The 19,775-nt window shown below is 38.5% G+C and overlaps 1 protein-coding gene across 1 annotated transcript; it reads left to right on the top strand.

The window, feature by feature from the left end:
* Positions 1-14,473: 14,473 nt before the first annotated feature.
* Positions 14,474-17,877, top strand: LOC143569823 (uncharacterized protein At1g51745-like). The gene is made up of 3 exons (XM_077055640.1): positions 14,474-14,762; positions 15,549-16,288; positions 16,891-17,877. The coding sequence occupies exons 1-3, from the start codon at positions 14,569-14,571 to the stop codon at positions 17,646-17,648; spliced, it is 1,692 nt and encodes a 563-aa protein (XP_076911755.1). The 5' UTR covers positions 14,474-14,568; the 3' UTR covers positions 17,649-17,877.
* Positions 17,878-19,775: the final 1,898 nt, after the last annotated feature.

The following is a 19,775-nucleotide window of genomic DNA, read 5'->3' as shown; positions in this document are numbered from 1 at the left end:
GTTCGGATCTTTTCTAAAACATGGTAGTCCCTATCGAGACTGAAATTTGATCCCATGTACTTTATTTTTAAAGTTTTATCCTACTTATGTAGTTGTATGATTTAATACCTGGTTACTTGGTCTTGATCGTATCATTTAACGCTTTAAAGGATGTTTTAAAACTTAATTGCAAATTGTTCAAATTATAGGGGTTTGTTGTGAAAATTTTCATATCAGCGAAGTTATCCATAACTTCGCCTGCAATAGACGAAGTTATCCATAACTTCGCCTGTATAATCTCTGACCCTATATAAAGAAATTCTTGGTCAAAGCTTTTCATTATTTTCAAACCAAGCGAACTTATATCCCAGTAACCCTAAGCGAAGATATCTCGATCAATCTGTGTTTTCATTCTCAGTTTCTAATCCGAGTTATAGGTGTGTAGTGTCGATTTAATCGTATAATCACTGTCATTGATGTTAATCAAGGTCGTTTCGACCCGATTCGCGACCCCGTTTAGTCGAAACCTCAATACCCGATTTTCAAACCTGTAATGACGTGGTCGTAATCAACTTGATCGTCTAGATCGTCTTAAAAACATGTTTTACGAGATCCTCAATCTCCAAATTCACCAACTTCACGTCGTATTGAACGTCTAACTGTTGCCGATTCATATTCAGGCGAACTTACAGTTTAGGCGAAGTTATCCTTAACTTCGCCTGAGGTTTAACTTCGCCTGATAATTAATTATGTAACAGTATATGAGGCGAAGTTGTCGTTAGGCGAAGTTATCATTAACTTCGCCTGGCCCTTTTTACTTAACAATGATCAGGCTAAGTTCAAGTTGAGGCGAAGTTGTTCCTAACTTCGCCCCACCTCTAACTTCGCTTATACAAAATAAATCATAACTTCGCTCATGGTAACAGGCGAACTTGTGATTTGCCTCGACGTTTCTCTAACTTAGTCTGTTTTTTGTTGCAGAAATGGCAGCTGTAGCTAGAGCAGGTGGTGCAGGTGGTGATGAAGGTGGAGACAACAACCGAAAGTTTTTCCCGGGGCATAACATGTGCATCACATTGGACCCGGATGCGAGCGGTGTTGATGATTTCCGCGAGATCATCATGTTTCTACTTCGCTCGCGTATATTCCACGCGATTACCACAACACTGCCGATATCTTTGCCAAACATTAAAGATTTCTGGCAGACAGTGGAATATGACTGTCGAGTCGAGCCCCCGGTTATGCGTGCAACGGTCAATAATCAGATAGTACAGTTCTCGTCTGAACAGATCAGGGTGGCGTTACAGTTTGGAAATGAAACAAGAGACGATCCTACCGACTTTGTGGCTCCATTCCGAGATGGTGCGTTTCTGAGGATGGGATATTCTGGTCCTTTGGGGGATACTCAGAGACGCAAGGGGTTCTTGCTAGACCAGTGGCGCTTTCTCATGCACGTGATGATTGTGTGTATGTCGGGGAGAAAGGCTGGTACAGATGGAATGGGCGCGACCATGCAGTCGGCAATGACTGCACTGACTTACAATAAGCGTTACAGCTTTAGTCAGATGGTATTTTACGAGATAGATCGTCAGAGAAGAGCGGTGGCGCGTGAGAGATTTCATATGTATCCAAGATTCCTACAAATGATCTTGAATCATGTTGCTCCCACGTTACCTCAGCGCCGACCAATTAGATACGTGGAAAGTGTAAGTAAAAGGATCTTCGCTCAGTGTATATCATCGAGTGCAAGAAGCAAACCTGAGCTCCGTCCTCGACATACTCCATTATTTGGGTACTTGATCAATTCAGAGTATGTTCCAGCTCGTGGGGACGAGTTTCGGGATCCTCAACCACAACAGGCTGGAGCACCTCAACCACCTGAGGTACAACAAGCTATACCTGCTGCTCCTGTTGTGTCACCGGAGGAAAATGTAGACCTTGATGAAGCGTTTGGAGGTCAAGGATTTTTTGATATGGAGCGTGTTGATCCTGAAGAAAATGTACAGGTCTTGGTAGCCCGAGTTTGAATGTGGCTGAAGCGAGACGGATTTTTGTAACACAAGAAAGGGTTCAAAGGAAGAGAAAGAGAGACGATGATGACAGTGATTCGGACTTTGAGGAAGAAGTACATCAGTTGGTCCGTCGATCGAGAAGGGAAAGGACAGGTGCAGGTTCAGGAGCAGGTGAGAGCTCAAGGGTGGTACGTTTCACTCCACCCGCACTGTCCGATATGACTATAGTCCCTACATCATTGCCTGTTACAGGAACAAGCGTCACGCGTCACGGACGTTCCCGTGGTGGCTACTTCATCTTCATTCGGCCTGCCACCCACTTCATTCCAGCTTTCGGCTCCGGAGATTGTATCTTTGCCACCTCCAACTCTTACTCCAACGGAGGTCGTCGCAAGATTTATTGAGTCGACAGTTGTAGCTACTGCAGGGTTGTCAGTTACGATACCACCTGCGGTTACGTTTACGCCTACTTTTGAGGTCCCGGTTACATTGGAAATCCCTCCTCAGTACACTCAAGATATATCACATCTAAGGTTTGATTTCGATGCAACCTTATCCGATTCGGAGAGAATAGCAGCGCTAGAAAGGGTCGTGGCAGAACAATCAAGGGTAAATCTTATCCAGACCCATGCTATTCAGCGCCTCGTTGCAGAGAATCAGATACAGTCGTCCCTGCTGATCGAACATGGAAAAATAATTGATGCTTTGAAACAGTTCTTGGCATCTCAGGGGGAGACGAGCTGTAAGGGTGATGAGCTGAGGACTAAGAAGCGTAATGATCAAGACGATGATCCCAATGCATCGAAAGGTGCAGGTGGAGAGTTGCCAAGAACTGAACAAGCTCTTGGGACTTCCACATCTCAGGGGGAGTCAACGAGTGCAGTTGGCGGCTCGGGTGATGATGTGGTGGTCGTGGATGCTGAAGAGGAGTTAGATGATGTTATAGGTGATGAGGATGTGTTACCGGTTGATGAGATAGAGAAGATTGGGGCAAAGATTGTTATTGATAATGAGATTGAAGAGGGAGAGATTGTAGAGGAGAATGTTGAGCTTGAGATTCCGGAAGTTGATAAGGCAGATATGAGTCAAGATATGGGAAGCGATGAGACAGAATGGGAAGAGCAGCCAAGATGGAAAGAAGGCTACGCTCAGTGGTTCGTAAAAACGAAGAAACCGGCGGTCCCTACTATGTTCAAGAAAAGTTACAACATTAGAGGTTATGCTGAATCGAAAAATGGGATTATATGCTGGTTATATGATGAGCAGTTGAGGCTCTTTGTGATTAAAAGGTATGATGGGGTTCAGTATTTCAAGAGGCTGTTGAGATCGTTGAATACGTTACCTGAATGTGAAGTGAAGGACTTAGCCAGATTGGGGTTGATAAACAGGAGTGATGATAACATGGCTAGGGTCATTGGGAAGATAGTATGGAAGGAAAGTATAAAGGAGAAGAAGTTCGAGCTGTTGAAACCACAGAAAGGAAAGCTTGTTGAAGATAAAAATAGAGGAATGAGAGCAGATGGGAAGCCTTGGATGATCATGAAGTATAAGCCGATCCGGTGTCTAAAAGAAGTACCGATGAAACAAATGCCCAAGGATATGCTCAAAGATTTGAAGTGGTGGTATGTTGATTGTGAAACAGCTGAAGCAGTAATGGAGGATGAAGATGAACAAGAGCTGCTGAGAATGTATGATCCGATGCACTTGGTGAATTTGTCTCAAGCTGATATGCAGGTGCTGAACGAGAAAAAGATATTTTATATTCCTACTTGGAAAGAAGAAGCGAAGAAATATCAAAGAGTTGTATCAGTTTGTGTACGAGAAGGAGTTCATGCTTGAAGATGAAAGATACAAGATTGTTGAAGATTACAAGACACGTGCTTGAAGATAGAGATATGAAGCTACTGCCAAGGGGGAGTCTGCTGGTGCATGATGTCAGTAGTTCAGTATATAGTGTCTGTAATCGAGTTAGTTGGATTTGTGTTTTGGATGTAAGCGAAGTTCTCACAAGTTTGCTGATATAGGCGAACTTGTGGAACAAGCGAAGTTAAGGACAACTTCGCCTAAACATGCTAGGCGAAGTTGTTGTGCTTTATAAACTGCTAGGTTACGGCAGAATCAATGAGACGAGTAGAGAATCGAGTTGTAACGAGTTTACGAGTTGTGTAATCGGTGATTTGATATCACGTGTTTCAAATTGCAATACAACGTGTCTTTGTTTATTGTAACGTGTGTTTGATCGTGTTAACGTGTATCATCTTCTACGCTCGTAACGTCTTACGTAGGGATTCCGCACCTACGTAGAACGAGATATTCCGTGTAGATCCGGCTGGGAACCTACAGCCCGGTATCTATTTTCACGGGAAGTGATTCCACCTGAACAGACCATGGTGGACGGTCTCATCGCAAAGCTGCAACCTCCAGCTGTCTCTCTTCCTCTTCTAGAAACTTGTCTGTTTTCACCTGTAACCTGTCAAACAAAAAACACGTCTTCGTTGTGCCATCTTTCATGACGACAATGTCGTATAGCGGGATGCACTCGTCAATGAAATCAGCCATGACGCACTCGTCATTGAAAGGAGAATTATTTCATGTGTGAAAACAATAATACTCAACTTACATTTTCCAAATTCCATGTCAACAGTACCATTTCTACAATTAATGTTGGCATTTGCGGTGGCCAAAAACGGCTTACCGAGGATAACCGTGGGCTGTTTGGTCCTTTCTCCCGAAACATAATCGAGGACCAAAAAGTCAACTGGAAAGTAAAAATCTTCCACCTTGACGATAACATAAGTCAGTATCCCCCAAGGAAGTTTCGGTGTTTGGTCAGCTAAAACAACCGTAGTGGCGGCTGCCCGAAGCGGACCGAAGTCATACTGATCGTATAGACTTCCTGGGAGAATACTGATGCTAGCTCCAAGGTCTAGAAGCGTCTGTGTCATTATAAAATCACCCACTTAAATGGTTATAATGGGAGTTCCCGGATCTTGTAACTTGGGTGGAAGAGCACCCGAAAGGATTGCACTCACATTGTCGGTAAAATCAATCTGTTTGGGAATCTTATGACTCCTATTTTGTGTGCACAATTCTTTCAAGTACTTCGCGTAGGCTGGAATCTGTTTTATGGCATCTAGAAAGGGAATATTAATTTTAACTTGTTTAAACGTTTCCCACATTTCTTCTTGTTGTGGGCCCCTTTTGGATGCCATCTTCTCCTTAGATGGTGACAACAAAGCATCGAGATAGGGGACTGTTTTCACCTTCCCCTTGTCCTTAGGGTTGTTGGTGTCATCTCTCGGGACCGGTTTAGTAATATTATTTTCATTTTTATTCGATTCATTTAGATTAACCAGTTCCGGCTTGTCATCACTGACGAGATTTTCATCAATTTCTTCCACCACCCCTCAACCAATGGTGGTGGAACCCCAACTTTATTATCATACTTTTTTCCATTTCTTAAAATACTTACCTGGTTAACGTGCTTCTTCGAACTCGAGCTGTAGTGGTTTGGGTTGACCGTGGTATCACTCAGGAGTTGGCCTGCACTCTTCTGCAGTTTTGCCATATCTGCTGCAAGCTGACCAATCTGCTTTGACATTGCCTCCGGTGATTTGTTCCGTAACTCGAACTGTTTCTTTGTTTCAGCCAGATTATCTGTCAAAATCTTAAGCAACGTATCCAACTTTGAGTGAACCGACTCATCTGCATTTCCCGAGGACCCTTTCTGCTGGTCCTAACTACCCGATGAATTTCCACCCCGGTTACCGTCTCTGTTATAACCCTGATTCGGATTATATGAACCATGCTGCTGATAACTGCCTTGGCGGTATTTTCCCCCTGCGATCTGTTCTAGTTCGATCCTTGAAAGTTCGGGTTTAACTGAGTAGATGGTATCGAAAGTTCGGGTGATTCCTCAAGCCCATGTGATAAGTGTTTGAATTAAGCCTTGGCCCTTGGAATACATGTAAGCATAGTTAACCTCCTCGGACTCGTCCTCCTCATCATCATAAAACTCGGGGCAATTTTATGACTTATGCCCGAGCTCACCACATTCCTCACATACCGGGAATTTTACTCCAACTTTACCAACCTCTTTCTGTACCCGGCCAGTTCACGTTCCAATTCAGCTATCCTTTCATATTCACTCGTGACTAACTTTACTGATCTGGAAGAGGTCTGGTGTCTTCGTATTCCTGCTTCTGCCTCTACTTTAGAATCTTCACACATAAACTCCAGAAAATCCCAGTCAACTTCCTAAGGCTGGTTCAACAATTGACCATTACACGAGGCTTTCAAGTATTTTCTATCCTCGTAAGTCAACCCGTCAACAAAACACTTCACCAATTCCCATAATTCAATCTGGTGGTGTGGCCATTTCCTTATCATCTCTTTGAATCTGGTGAAGGCCTCGTGAAACAGTCCACTAGATAACTGTAAAAAGTGGTGAATTTCCATCCAGGCCACGTTTGTCTTCTACTGTGAGTAATATTCATTGAGGAAAACCTGCTGCATCTCAACCGCTTAGCAATACTGTGCAACGGTAGCGAGTTAAACCAGTGTTTTGCTTTGTCTTTTAGTGAAAACTAGACTTACCGCAACCGAACCTCGTCTAGGTCAAACGTACCGTCACCAATCGACCCGAAAATAGCCGAAAATCGGAAAAATGAGAATACGGATCCTCGGAAGCCATCCCGTGGAAATGTGGCACGATATTACTGTAATATGGCCGGGACTTAAAAGTCTGTTGTCCCAGAACTCGCACATGTGGGACAATCGGGGACGCTCCATCTGAAATAGCCGGTCTGAACCGACTGTTAACACCCTGAAGTGGGGCTACAAAATTTCTCCTTCGGCCCCCGGGATTCACCAAACCTCCTCTGTTAACCTGAATACCGGGAATTTTACTCCAACTTTTCGGGTTGTAAGTTTGGGTTAAAAATGTTATTTTCTGGGAGTGGGTTTGAGTCTTGGTTCTGGTTTTCATTATGGATTATGGATTATGGTTTTGGTTTTGGGTTTTGGTGTTGACCTTCCATATTTAATGTTATGTTCTGAGCTTGGTTCTGCCGAGCTAGTCTCTTAGTTTCTGGCTCGAAGATAAGCGGTGACTGTCTGCCCGAGTGGCGGGTGTGCATAAACCTGTTACCTGCACAAACAACACACCCCACGTAAAATGGAAAAACTAAATTTAAACTAAAAACTAAACTTAAAACTAAAATGAACACAAAATTCAAATAACACGAAAAACACTAAGCGCACTAACTCCCCGGCAACAACGCCATTTTATGCTAGACTGTCGCTATCTAGTCAAAAACAATTAAATCAAGTTCCTAATCACCTACGCAAGCTAGGGTAAGTAGGGTGTCGAACACAAGGAGTATGTGGTCAATGTAATCATGTAACTAATTTATAATATTATGAAGTAATGAATGGGTAGTGCTGATCACACAAGCAAATAAGAGTAAGTTTTAATACTAATTAAACAATGTCACAAATTCAAGCAAATAAGAGTGAGTTTTAATACTGATTAAACAATGTCACAAATTCACACAAGCTAAACCTTATGTCACACCCCGACCAAAGGCGGCGGAACATGCCGGGGTGCAACCGATTGCCCAAATACACAAGACACTATTTAAAGTGACAATATTTAATCAGCTCATTTATTTCATAAATCAATAATCAACACATCTCGTTCACACAAACAATTTGAATACAAGTAACAATTATATTGTTCGTTTTACTAATATCCTAATGGTCTTGGTAACGTTTTCATCAAGTCCTCGAGTCAACAAAAGTCAAACCTGTAACATTTCATAAAATAAAGTTTGTCAACACAAAGGTTGGTGAGCAATTCATAAGTTTGAGCATATAAGTATATAGTAATAAAAAGCCACAAAACTTGTATACAAAACAATAAATAATAGCAACAATTTAGATATGCAAAAGATAAATAGTTCGGACCCTTTCTAATTGGTAACAACCAAGTATACTCGGATCATAGTGTCCATGAGGCTACCCGCCTCATGCTAAATAGTTATCGTTAATAAGAATACATTAACGACACCCTCCATAAGAGAATACCAAATGGACTCGGGATTTCGATTCGGATTGCGATACCGTCTATAAGGGGATACCAAATAGATCGGATTTTGTGAGGCCAACCTGCCTTAGCATTCAAAGTTTAGCATTCAAGTGTGGCTACCCGCCAAAGCAATAAACATTTAAGCATGTAAGCATATAACACCAAATCGAGCATTTATTTAAGTAAAGTATACAATCACGTTTGTGGGTTTAAAGATTCAAGTGAATAAAGCATTTAGTATGATAAGTATGAAATGTCACCCCAAAACGGAAGACGAAAAAAGGGGTATGAAAGTACTCACATCGATTGATGAACCGAGAAATAAATAGATAAATAAATGAAGCTCGAACGGTAAACGAACAGATCCGACTTGAAACGATAAACACATTAGCTAAAATAAATAATGTAATATATATTAATGAACTTGAAACCATAATGGAACTATATTGGAAACAATGAACGATGAGGTTTGGTTGTAAATCGGATTACCGGTTAATTTGTTAATGATTAGGGACTCGTACTTAATTGGTAATTTAAAATAAAATAATATTATTTTATTTGGGCTTTTAAATAACTAAACCAATATTAAATAGAAACAAGACGGGTTTTAAATCAAGAGTTTGGTTTTCATAAAATGAATTGATAATATAGCTTATAATAATATTATTAATGATAATGATAGTAATGATAATAATAATCCTAAAAAGATATGTTAGATATGTGTGTGTGTGTGTGTGTGTATATATATGTATAAGATAATGATGATAATAATAATAACAATAATTATTATTAGTAATACTATTATAGTATAATACTAATATTAATAGTTAAAGAATAACGATCTTAGTATTAAGTAAAATGTTGTTGATGATAATAATAATAATAATAATAATAATAATAAGTAATATTGATAGTAAGTAATGATACCATGCTCGATGTCGGTTTCATTTCTAAACGTATTTGTAAAATGAATATAATAATATTATTGTTAATAATAATTGATAAAAATATGATTTTACTAAATAATAGTAATATGATCTTTAATAATAATAATAATAATAACAATGTTAATCATGAATATATATAATAGTAAGTTAACCATAATAATACTAATAATAATTCTTAAGTAGTAATATTAGTACTAATAGTAACCATTATTTGTTAAGTATATAAAAAAATGATAATACCAAAACCAGTCTAGGATGAGACGCGAACCCGAGACCTCTAGTTTATTAACTAACGTACAAACCAACCGAACCAAAATATCAATTGTTAATTTAAACCAATAAGAAAATAACATCTCCATTTCCCGTGTGTTCATCTTTTCCCCAAATCAAAAATAACTCCATATCCAAACCAACTCGTTTCAAAGTATATAACCAAATATATATAACCGGTTATTAACGAATTTAACTCTTAAATTCGATATATGAAAAATTAATACCACCGACACTCAAATTAATTTACCTATTATATTGTGCATAAGCTCGTGACTCTACACCGGGAAAACCCGAGCCAAGGCCGATTCTGCCGGAGATTTGAAGACAAACATCCGGAGAAGGAGAGCCGGCGAGAGAGAGAGAGAGAGAGAGAGAGAGAGAGCATAGAGAGAGATAGAGATAGAGAAACCGGGGGTACGGCGGCCGGCTTTCCGATCACCGGAAAAACGTGACAGAAGAGGGAAAGGGGCTGCGGGTCGGAGATGGGTGGCCTGAGGTTCAGTGGTGGCCGGAGGAAGAAAGGGTGGTGGTGTTTTGGAGGTGGTGGCCGGAGGAAGAAAGGGTGGTGGTGCGTCGGGACTCGCCAGAGATGCGCCGGCCGCCAGAATTCGGCGCCGGAAAAATGAAAGAGAAAGAGGGAGGCGGCTGTGTATATATGCTTAGGTTTAGGGTATTTTCTTTTTATATGTAACATACATATTTACAGAATGGCCCTCCAAGATTCAATAAATGTTTAATATGAGTTTAAAGGTTTCCAAGGCTTATAACGAGTTTATGAAAAAAAATCAGTTTAAACCCTCTATGTTTTCTTAACGACACTATAATATGACAAACATCGATAATTATGGTCGAGGTATATAATAATATTATACAATAATTAAATAAAGTTTTAAAAGTATTGAGTCGGGTTTATAATATGAAGGTTTACAAAACGAATATAAATCAAGACTCAAATTTGACGAATGTCACACCTTAGGCACCAACAAACGCTAACACACGGCACTGGTTATCAAATAATCCCTTCAGTGTGACTCAACTAAGGGCAATTTCATGCTTCATTGAATTCAACTAGTCAAAACAGTCATATGATCAATTATTATAGCAACCGACAAACTAATCGTTCTGATCAACGTAAATCTAAATCGATTGAATGCACAATAATACAAAACATCAATACTCATAGATTAAGCAAATGATAATTACATAGTATTTGTTCTTTAATACATGAGAAAACTGAAAATGATACAAACTCTACATCCCGGGTATGACTCGAAGGGTTTAGCCGAGCATCGACATCATGGAATCTTCAATTATGATGATATGGAACATGGAAATGATCTCGGTATGATTCGGAGTGATGGAATCGCCCTCTTGTAGCTCTGGAAACTACCTGATATCAGTTATTGAACGATAGGGTCGACATAGGATGTAAAACATAAAAACCCTAATTTTCCCGTCTTTGTCACCTATCGCGATACGTGATGGGGTCTTCTGTGGTTGATCGCGTATCGCAATGGACCATGGTTAACATATATTATTTAATCCCATCGCAATACGCGATGGGTCTTCAGGCCTCCCCATCGCGTATCGCGATGGGCCTTCATCATCAGCAGTAAATTAATATTTTCTTCTTTTCGCATACTGGACGTCCCGGGTCTTAATCCTGTGCCTCAACGGGTCCAAAATAACTTCTTTAACGTCTATGACATGAAATACAATAAACACGCATGAAGTATCGAAGTTTTCACAATAAACACTTAAAACTAATAAATAAACAAACTTAATTATATACAAATTAACCAACCATCAATCCCGAAACTCAAAATTTTGAACTGATTCGGTACCGACGGTTGGTGGTCATATATAATTCATGTATATATGTGTGTTATTTCATGTATTTTAATAGTTTGGATATGGCAAACACGATTACCTTGAGCTCTTTTATAATTGCAGGTGTTCGATGCTTAACGAGTTAATCCGGAGCCATTAGGACGATCACTAAACAAGCTCCGAGATATAGGAAGCATAACAAAGTGAAGATGGATGTTATAGAAGGATTCGGGAAGAGTTTCGATGATTAACAAAAAGCCGATGTTAAAACTGAACAAGATGGGTTGACAAAAAGCGACCAAGAAGTAAAACGAGCATATCCTGGGCTAGAAAATGAGTTACGGGACCCATAATATATGAATTTTGGGTTTCTCGACTAGAGGAATCTGAATATGAGGTTATCTTTGGTCTTGTATCGCAGCCATATGTGTATATAGTCATCGCGATACGCGATCGACATAAAAAACGTGAAAACCCGGGTTTTGACATATATATTCTGTTCTACGAACCATAATCAGTTGTCTTCACTTCTATCCGTCTGATGGACAAACAGGGGCGATTCCGGGAGCCTTGGATCACTTCCAATAACCTCGTGGTTCGTAGTTCATTATTCTGAATCAATAGGCGAATACTAATCGGAGATCATGAGTGGCTGGTTCGTTTCGAGTCATTCCCAGGATGTAGAGTATTGTAACGTTTCAGTATTTTTCCATGTATTAGAACTGAATGATTGTATTTATTGATTTATGATCTATGAGCATTGATATTTGGTATTGTTGAGCATTCAGTCGGTTTAGGTTTATTTCGACCAGAACGATTAATTTGCCAAATGCTGTGATATGTGTCTCGTAGGGTTTGCTGTTTAGTTTAGGTAAATAAAGCATACAATTTCCTTTAGCTGAGTTATGTTGGCAGGGACCTTATGATAACTAGTGTTGCGTGTTAGTGATTGTTGATGCCTAAGAATAGATTAAATAGTTAACCACATTTGTTTATCAATAACTAATGTGTTAAATAGCATTAGACTACTGTTTGGTTGCATGCTTGAACCCTAGGTGTGATTTTGTTCTCGTTAATTTTTAAACTAGTTTAAGTGTTAGCTGCTTTTAAACAAACATGCTTGTGTGATCAGCACTCGACAAAACTTCATAAGTGTTTCTTTATAATCGTTAAATATAATTTAATTGAATGAACAAACGTATGATATTGATCACATGCTCCTATGGATTCGATACCTGACTTACCCTATTTGTAGATAAAATCAGGTTTTTGCATGATCGATACGATACGGTCATAAACGGTGCCGATTTCGGTACCGGTACGAATTTGCTCATCCCTAATTCAATGTCTACTCTAACATCATGTCACCACATCCCTCCAATTTTCCCTACATCTTTCATTTACAAAAATACTCATATTTAAATGTCAACCCTTATATTAGGGTTGCAGTTGAACCGAGCTCAGCTCGTTTTAATTTACGGGAGTTCGAGCTCAGCTCGTTTTAATTTACGGGAGTTTGAGCTCAGGTCACAAGTTGTTTTTTGCATTCATTTGTTAAATAAGTTATATACATTTTAAACTATTTTAAAATATACTGAGAAAAATAATAACGAGACTCAACTTGGCTCAGGTACACGTGTGCAATGCTTAAACGCAATGTTTTAAATTCAGTATTCTACTCGTAACAGATTCAGTTCAAAACTGGTACAACCGGTTGAACTGAAATGTACCAGGAGGTTCAACCGGGTTGAATTTGTAATTTCATATAAATAGAATTTCAACTCAACAAATAACCCAAAAGTACATTTATAAACATCACATGAACCAAATATCACACAAGAACAATGGTCTGAGTTAGATAGAAAGTTTGTACTTTGTATACGAAGTTAGTCAATTACAAAAGATGTAAATAAATCAACATTGGATTTGTATGATACAAAAATGGTTGATTAACGAATCATCGTTTATCGTATTTTGCTCGTCTAAAAAATCTCTTGGATTTAAAACCGACATTTTTGAATAAACCAGTGATACAATGTTTTAGCAAACCGCCCAAAAATATCGGGCTCTAAATATCAGTTGCCTTACGAAAATCCGGTACAAGTGGTTCAACTGACCCGTATGTACCGGTTTTTAAAGCATTGCTTAAACGATCCAAAGTCCAAGTTGAGCCTGAGTGTGCAACTAATCAAGACTGGGTTACTGGGTGTGAAACTAATATTATGTGTATGTTTGACAAACCTAGCTGGTAGCTGTTAGCTGTAGCTTTTTATAATTATTTAAGTGTTTGGTAGAGTAGCTGGAGCTTTTAATAAAACTGGTTGGGTGCTCGCACGGTGCACCGTTCTAATCCAAAACTATTCTGACTTGACCATTTTCGACTCAAAACTGTACCAACATCAACCGAACTAAATTAGGCCTTGTTGCATCGACTCATTTCGACCCTAATTTGGTCTTACACATGACATGGGCTTGCATGACTCGACTGTTGCTGATCCTAATAAGTAATCACATAATTTGCTAATTTTTTAAAGTTAAAGAAATATAACAATATGATACTCAAATTAAAGAGAATAAAATGCGTATTTTTATGATGCAATTTGTTAAAAGAAATATTGATGTTTGTAAAAGTTATGACTATTAAAAAGTCATGGGGGTAGTTTGTTTTGAATAAAGGTTAAATATGAAATTATTATATAAATTAACAAAAAGTGATGAAAGTTTAAGTACCAAAATTGTAAAATTTGAAATACTAAAAGCTTGTAGGTGTTTTTTAACCAAATAAATTTTTTTAATAAATATGAGTTTTTTCTTAAAAGCCTTTAGTTAAAACTCTTAAAAGCTCTTTGGCAAACACATCCTAACCTCAAATACCCGTCTCAAATATTTCATGTGTTTAGGACTGACGATATTAAAATACGTGCGCCGTACGTTCAAGATTTGAACCCGGTTTGAACCCAACTCAAAATGTAACATCAAATAAAATAAAATAAACCGAACAATCTCTCACTCACAAACACACACAGTGCACTCTGTTCTTCAGTATTCGGCATAAATAAAGGTACATGTACATGTACATCCATTCTCTTCTCATTCCAAATCAACATCCATCCATCACAATCTTCGTTTCATCTATCCATTCATAAAATCACATACATAAATCTTCTAAATATTAGATTTTTTTTATAATTTCTTAAATCCCAAATCTTAATATATATTTTTTTTTATGTTTTGTCCATCAATTTATCATGAGTTTGTTGTCTAATTCAAGGGTTTTCTCTTTGCATGCAGGATTCCGGATATTCAATTTAATTTAATATTATTAATTTGTTTTTTAGGGTTTTGGGACAAACCCATTGGGTCAATCGGAATTTAGGGTTTTATTGATTGTTTAAGATAATTATTTAATTTTGGTATGGTTGGATATTGAATTTGGGGAATGGGTAGTTCTTGTGAACCAAATGGTCAAAGTATTGACCCGGCAGTCGGTGGGTTGGTTTGGGTTTGTCGAAGAAACGGGTCGTGGTGGCCCGCTCGGATACTGGGGGCCGATGAGGTACCGGAAGGTCGTTTGGTGTCGACTAAAAGAACGGGTACTCCGGTTAAGCTCTTAGGGAGAGAGGATGCCAGTGTGTAAGTTTCAGTTATTGTGATTAACATATTATATCCCTGCTACCTAATTATTTAGGGGTGTTTTATATAATTAGTTTCTAGGGTTTCGTTGACCTTTAAGGGTCAAGTTAGCTACATTTTTTCATATTAGATTATGGCTTCCGCAGACTAGGCACCACACCTCTTCTATACGATTGGTATAGATTCAACTTTTTTGCAGGCATCGTTGACCGTTAAAATATATGAGTTGAATATTAGAGTCGTATAGACCTACACGAGTCAGATAGGTTTATACTAGATATGAGGCATATAGGTTATGTACGAAGAACTATACGAGGCATATAGGGCCTGTTATAGTTCTTTAGTGATGAACTTTATGCATCTCGTACTATACGATCTGTCCGGGTCTATACGGCTCGTATAGACGGGTCAAACTGCAGGTCTGATATTTCCGTACCATTTCCGTGCACTGTGCACATGATCTCTATTTGACTCGTATAGGTCTCGACGAGTTGGTCTCTGTAAGAAAGGGCTGGTGTCTGGTTATCGCATCCTTAGATTATAATTTCATCTTGTTACTAGACATCTAATATTTCAAACGGGTTAGAATTCAATAGTCAACTTAAAGGGAAATGAGCCAAATGGCCGGGTTGTATAAAAGTACCCTGAAACATATTCAAGGGTTTATGTTCTTCTAGTTTGGTTCATTACAAAAATTGGATCTTCTAACAATAATAGTTTTTTAAACATGCTTAAAGTTTTAGTTATCTAAGTTCAAGCAAATTTTTGTATGTATATATAATGCAGGGACTGGTATAATCTTGAGAAGTCTAAACGTGTAAAAGCGTTTCGCTGTGGTGAATATGATGAATGCATTGAAAGAGCAAAATTTACTGCAAGTATTAACTGCGGTAAAGCATCAAGATATGCACGTAGGGAGGATGCAATTCTTCACGCTCTAGAGATTGAAAGTTCCCAGTTATCAAAGAATAATAATAATCTTGAACACGTATCTGATAAGTCGAGTGGCCTGGATTTCATCTCAGTTTCCCCACAGGAACTATCACCTGCTGCCGCTTCACCAGATGATTCTTCAGAGGGTATGAGGCAGGAGATCCCAAATGAGTCAGAAGATGACGAAACAGAAGGAAGTAACAAACGCATGCGAGGATTAGAGGACCTTGGTGTTGGAGGGGCAATTTCGCCACTTAAGAAAAAGCAGACCCGAGTGGTGCACATTCATGATTTTTTAAAGAAGAAGAGCCGTCGTTGTCAGCTGACTAAAGTTATGAAGAGAACTGAGATGGTAACAATTCCCGTTATGTGTGAAGGACTCGCGGATCTTAACGGGTCGGGCTTTCCTGATGCTGAAATGTGGGAAATGGAATATAATGAAGTAAAAGGAAGTTTTTCTGATAGTATGGCTGATGTCGCTAACATGAAGAAAGAATATGAGAACTCTAGTGTTTCTGAGTTACTAAAAACTGATGATTCTTCCGAAAGGTTGTTTGATGTTCCTTTTATTAAAGAAGAAAAGCAAACCGCAGGTATTGTTCTTTCTATACATTTTTTTATTATAATTTAAATGGGTAAGATTAGTTTCTAATGCTTTTGGTTAAGTGATTTTGATTATCTGTTTATTTAGGTGTCAAGTCATTAGATTTGGATAAGAAGAACAATTTATTTGCCTAAAACTCACGCCTAAAATTTTTATCGCTCGGAGACACTTGAACAATTTGTTCAAGACTTGAACCATTACTCGAACTTAAATTTTATTATAACCATTTCAACAAAATCCAAGTTATTATGACCATTATACCTTTATTGTTAATATGATTGCTGGAGTTATAATTTATAAAAGCCTTTGTTGATAAAAGTTTTATTATAGTTGATTGGAATAAATTATGTTTTAGTATTATATATTGAACAGTAAGTTGGGAAGTCTTATATACTCAGTTTATCATAAGCTGCTTAGATAATCAGAGTTTGCCAACCACACAATACATTGGTCGTTTATTCTGACTTGAAGTTGCTATAATTAGCTTTTAATCTTTGGATAAAGTAATTTTGTTTACCTGATCATTTACTAATTGTTCTGTATTACATAAATTTGTTTCGTTGCTCTGATGCCAAATGTTTTAATCACCAGGTTCTTCTCCTGCATTGGAACCTGAAACGGGCCTGGTCGGTACCCAACCTCAGTCTGGACAGAGTAGCCTCGTTGAAACCGTATCGGTGGTACCTGATGAATTCCAAGAATCCGGTTATATCAGTTCAGGTGCTGACATAAGCCATATAATCGATAACAATGGTAGTTCAAAATGGCAGCATAAAGGTAAAAGAAAATCAAGAAATAAAGGCAAAACAAAACCCATCATGAGTTTTTTGACCCCAGATGACGAGTCGAGAGAAGTCGACGACACGGTTGAGGTAACAGCTCCACAAAAATTCATGTTTATTCATCAGCGTTGTTCTGCGGGCTCCCTTTATGATATCAGTATCAAGGTTAAATCGGACAATTTTCCTCGGCATATTCCATACATATCTCTTGCGAGTAACCTTACGGGCCAACGAGTAACGGGCCATTCGGTTGAAGTCGAGGTCGTTAACGATGCTTTTTTTGATCTTTCGTTTAATAGTTCCGAATGTCCTAGTAGTAGCTGCGAGTTAGGTGGGGTCAACGGGGATGTCGAGATGATTCCAGAAGCTTCCAAAAAAGTTAGAAAAAACGGGGCTTTATCTAAAAAGAAGACCAGAAAGCTATCTTCATTGACGGGTTCCAAGAGACCGAGTGAAAGCGGGATGCTTAAAAGGCCCGATGTAGCTTGTGTTCCATTGAGTGTTGTTTTTGGTAGGATAAATGCAGTATTGGGTCTTACTTTGGATGATGAAGGTCCCACTCGATGAAAATTTTTATACGGGTCGTGGGTGGTGGGCGTGTAGGATTAGAAAGTTGGGATTTTAAGTCATTAAGTTATTTTGTTTGTGGACCGCTGGCCCCCGTTTGTATAATACTGGTGTGGCCATGGTTCGGTGAAGGGTTGAGGTTTTTGTATAGGAACGGTGTAACCTAAGATGATGTAATCGTTCTCAGGTTTAAAATGTCTGTCAAACTATTATTGAGTTACTAAGTATGATGGTGGTAAACTTTTGCTTATTTTGTTTTTGTTTATGGGTTTGTTGGTGTTAAAACTTAGTCTGAAATGTTGGGTATGGCCTAACCAATTTGGCCAGAGCTCGGTCTCGGTGGCGGATGAAAGAGTTTTTTCCTCTGTGGCTGAGTCTACAGATTTCCGTGGGTGAGCCGATAATAGGTAAGGCCAGAACGTGCCGGGTCCTAACTCTGGTGAGCCGATAATAGGTAAGGCCAGAACGTGCCGGGTCCTAACTCGCTTAATTGGACTCGATAGTAATTCTCTTATAAGGATTCCTATAAATGCCACTAGGCTTGTTATGAACATGAGCATTTCCCACGCTAAAATGATACAAAGTTCCGTCCCTTGTCCTCTCTTCCTGGGGATTCATCACTGGCTAGGGCTTTCGAATCAAAGCATGGGCATCTGCTGTCCTAACTCGCTTAATCTTTTATCTAGTCGTATCCAACCGAACGAACGCGAACAAGGGCATGTCCATGTTCGTTCATATAACTTTAACCGAACAGTTCATCGAACAAATATTTTTGTTCATTTAAAAAGTGAACATGTTTGTTTGTGTTAGTTCGTTAAAAATCTAAACGAGTAGTTTACGTACGCAAACAAAGATAATTGAGAGCGTTGAAGCAGGAAGTAGATAGGGGTTGGGTTCTTATTTACTTAATGTTGGGTGCGGATTTTTATCCTTAGAATTGAGCATAACTTGAGGATGTTGACTTAAGCTGTTATTCTGAGGAAGGTACGTTGACTAATTCAATTGTCCTATATTATTTAACTGTTTTGCAGATAAGAGCACTTGTTAAATATGTTTATAAGAACGTGGATTACAACGGAATACTGCTTGAACTTCGTCAACAAACAAACGTGGGCAGTAACGGCTTGCTGAAGACTTAGTCTAGGGTTTCCGGAATAATCGGGATATCAGTTGTAAATCTCTTATTATATACTGAGCTGATAATATCGATAGGTCACATACAACTCACTATTTAGCTACTATTACTCATTGTATCACTTAGCTCACGATCACTTATCAGCTCCAACACTTTGTATTCACTGATTTCATTATTAATAATATTGACGGTGATAGTTTTCACCGTCCGGGGGTTTTTTGTGCCGGAGATCATAATAATCAAGCGTTAATTCGACTAAAAGTTACGTTCATAATCCTTAACCGAAGCAAATTCGACTAAGGATTTAGTTTTAAACTCTTGACCGAAACGAAGACTATTATAATCAAGGGTTTTTTCCCTCGTAATCATATCTTTGTGTTCGATCTTTTTACCATTAAGCACCTAGTCTCACGCACTAATTTGATCAAAAGTTAGTTGTTAATTTTTGACCGAAACACTTAACATGGTCATTTGTTTTTAAAATCCATAAAATTACATAGTTTCGGACACACATGAACAAACATACATGAATGAGCATAAACAAATGTAAATGAACAAACGAAACATAGTGTTCATGTTCATTCATATATTAAAAAAACAAACATAAACAAACTTCCTTGCAAACACTTCTTTAATATTATATATAAGATAAAAAGTAGAATGTCACTGTCACAAAATCTCTCTGAAATATTACTCAAACGTTTAAATGAAATAATTGCCAAAAGTCAACAAACCTGATCTATTGCTCTGGTGATTAGGTGTAGCCATGTAGGATATCAAACATTTGGAATGCTCTTCTCCTCGGGTTTGAATCACGTTGTTCACTCTTTTGGTATTCTTTTTTTAACCATTCTCTTTGATGTTTTTAAACATACAGGTGGACCTATGAACTCGCTCATTTCCGAATATGAGTTTCCAAGGATGTGTACAAAGCATCTTAATGAAAGTTTCGTGTCGACCCGCTGTCGTATCGCTCAGGTTTTACCAATGCA

Source organism: Bidens hawaiensis, unplaced genomic scaffold, assembly GCF_021521415.1.
Source record: "Bidens hawaiensis isolate Kalapana, Puna unplaced genomic scaffold, B.hawaiensis_p1.1 tig00024657_1, whole genome shotgun sequence".
Classification (NCBI taxonomy): Eukaryota; Viridiplantae; Streptophyta; class Magnoliopsida; order Asterales; family Asteraceae; genus Bidens; species Bidens hawaiensis.
Note: the sequence above shows the minus strand (reverse complement) of the source record. Positions and strands in the feature narration are given on the sequence as shown.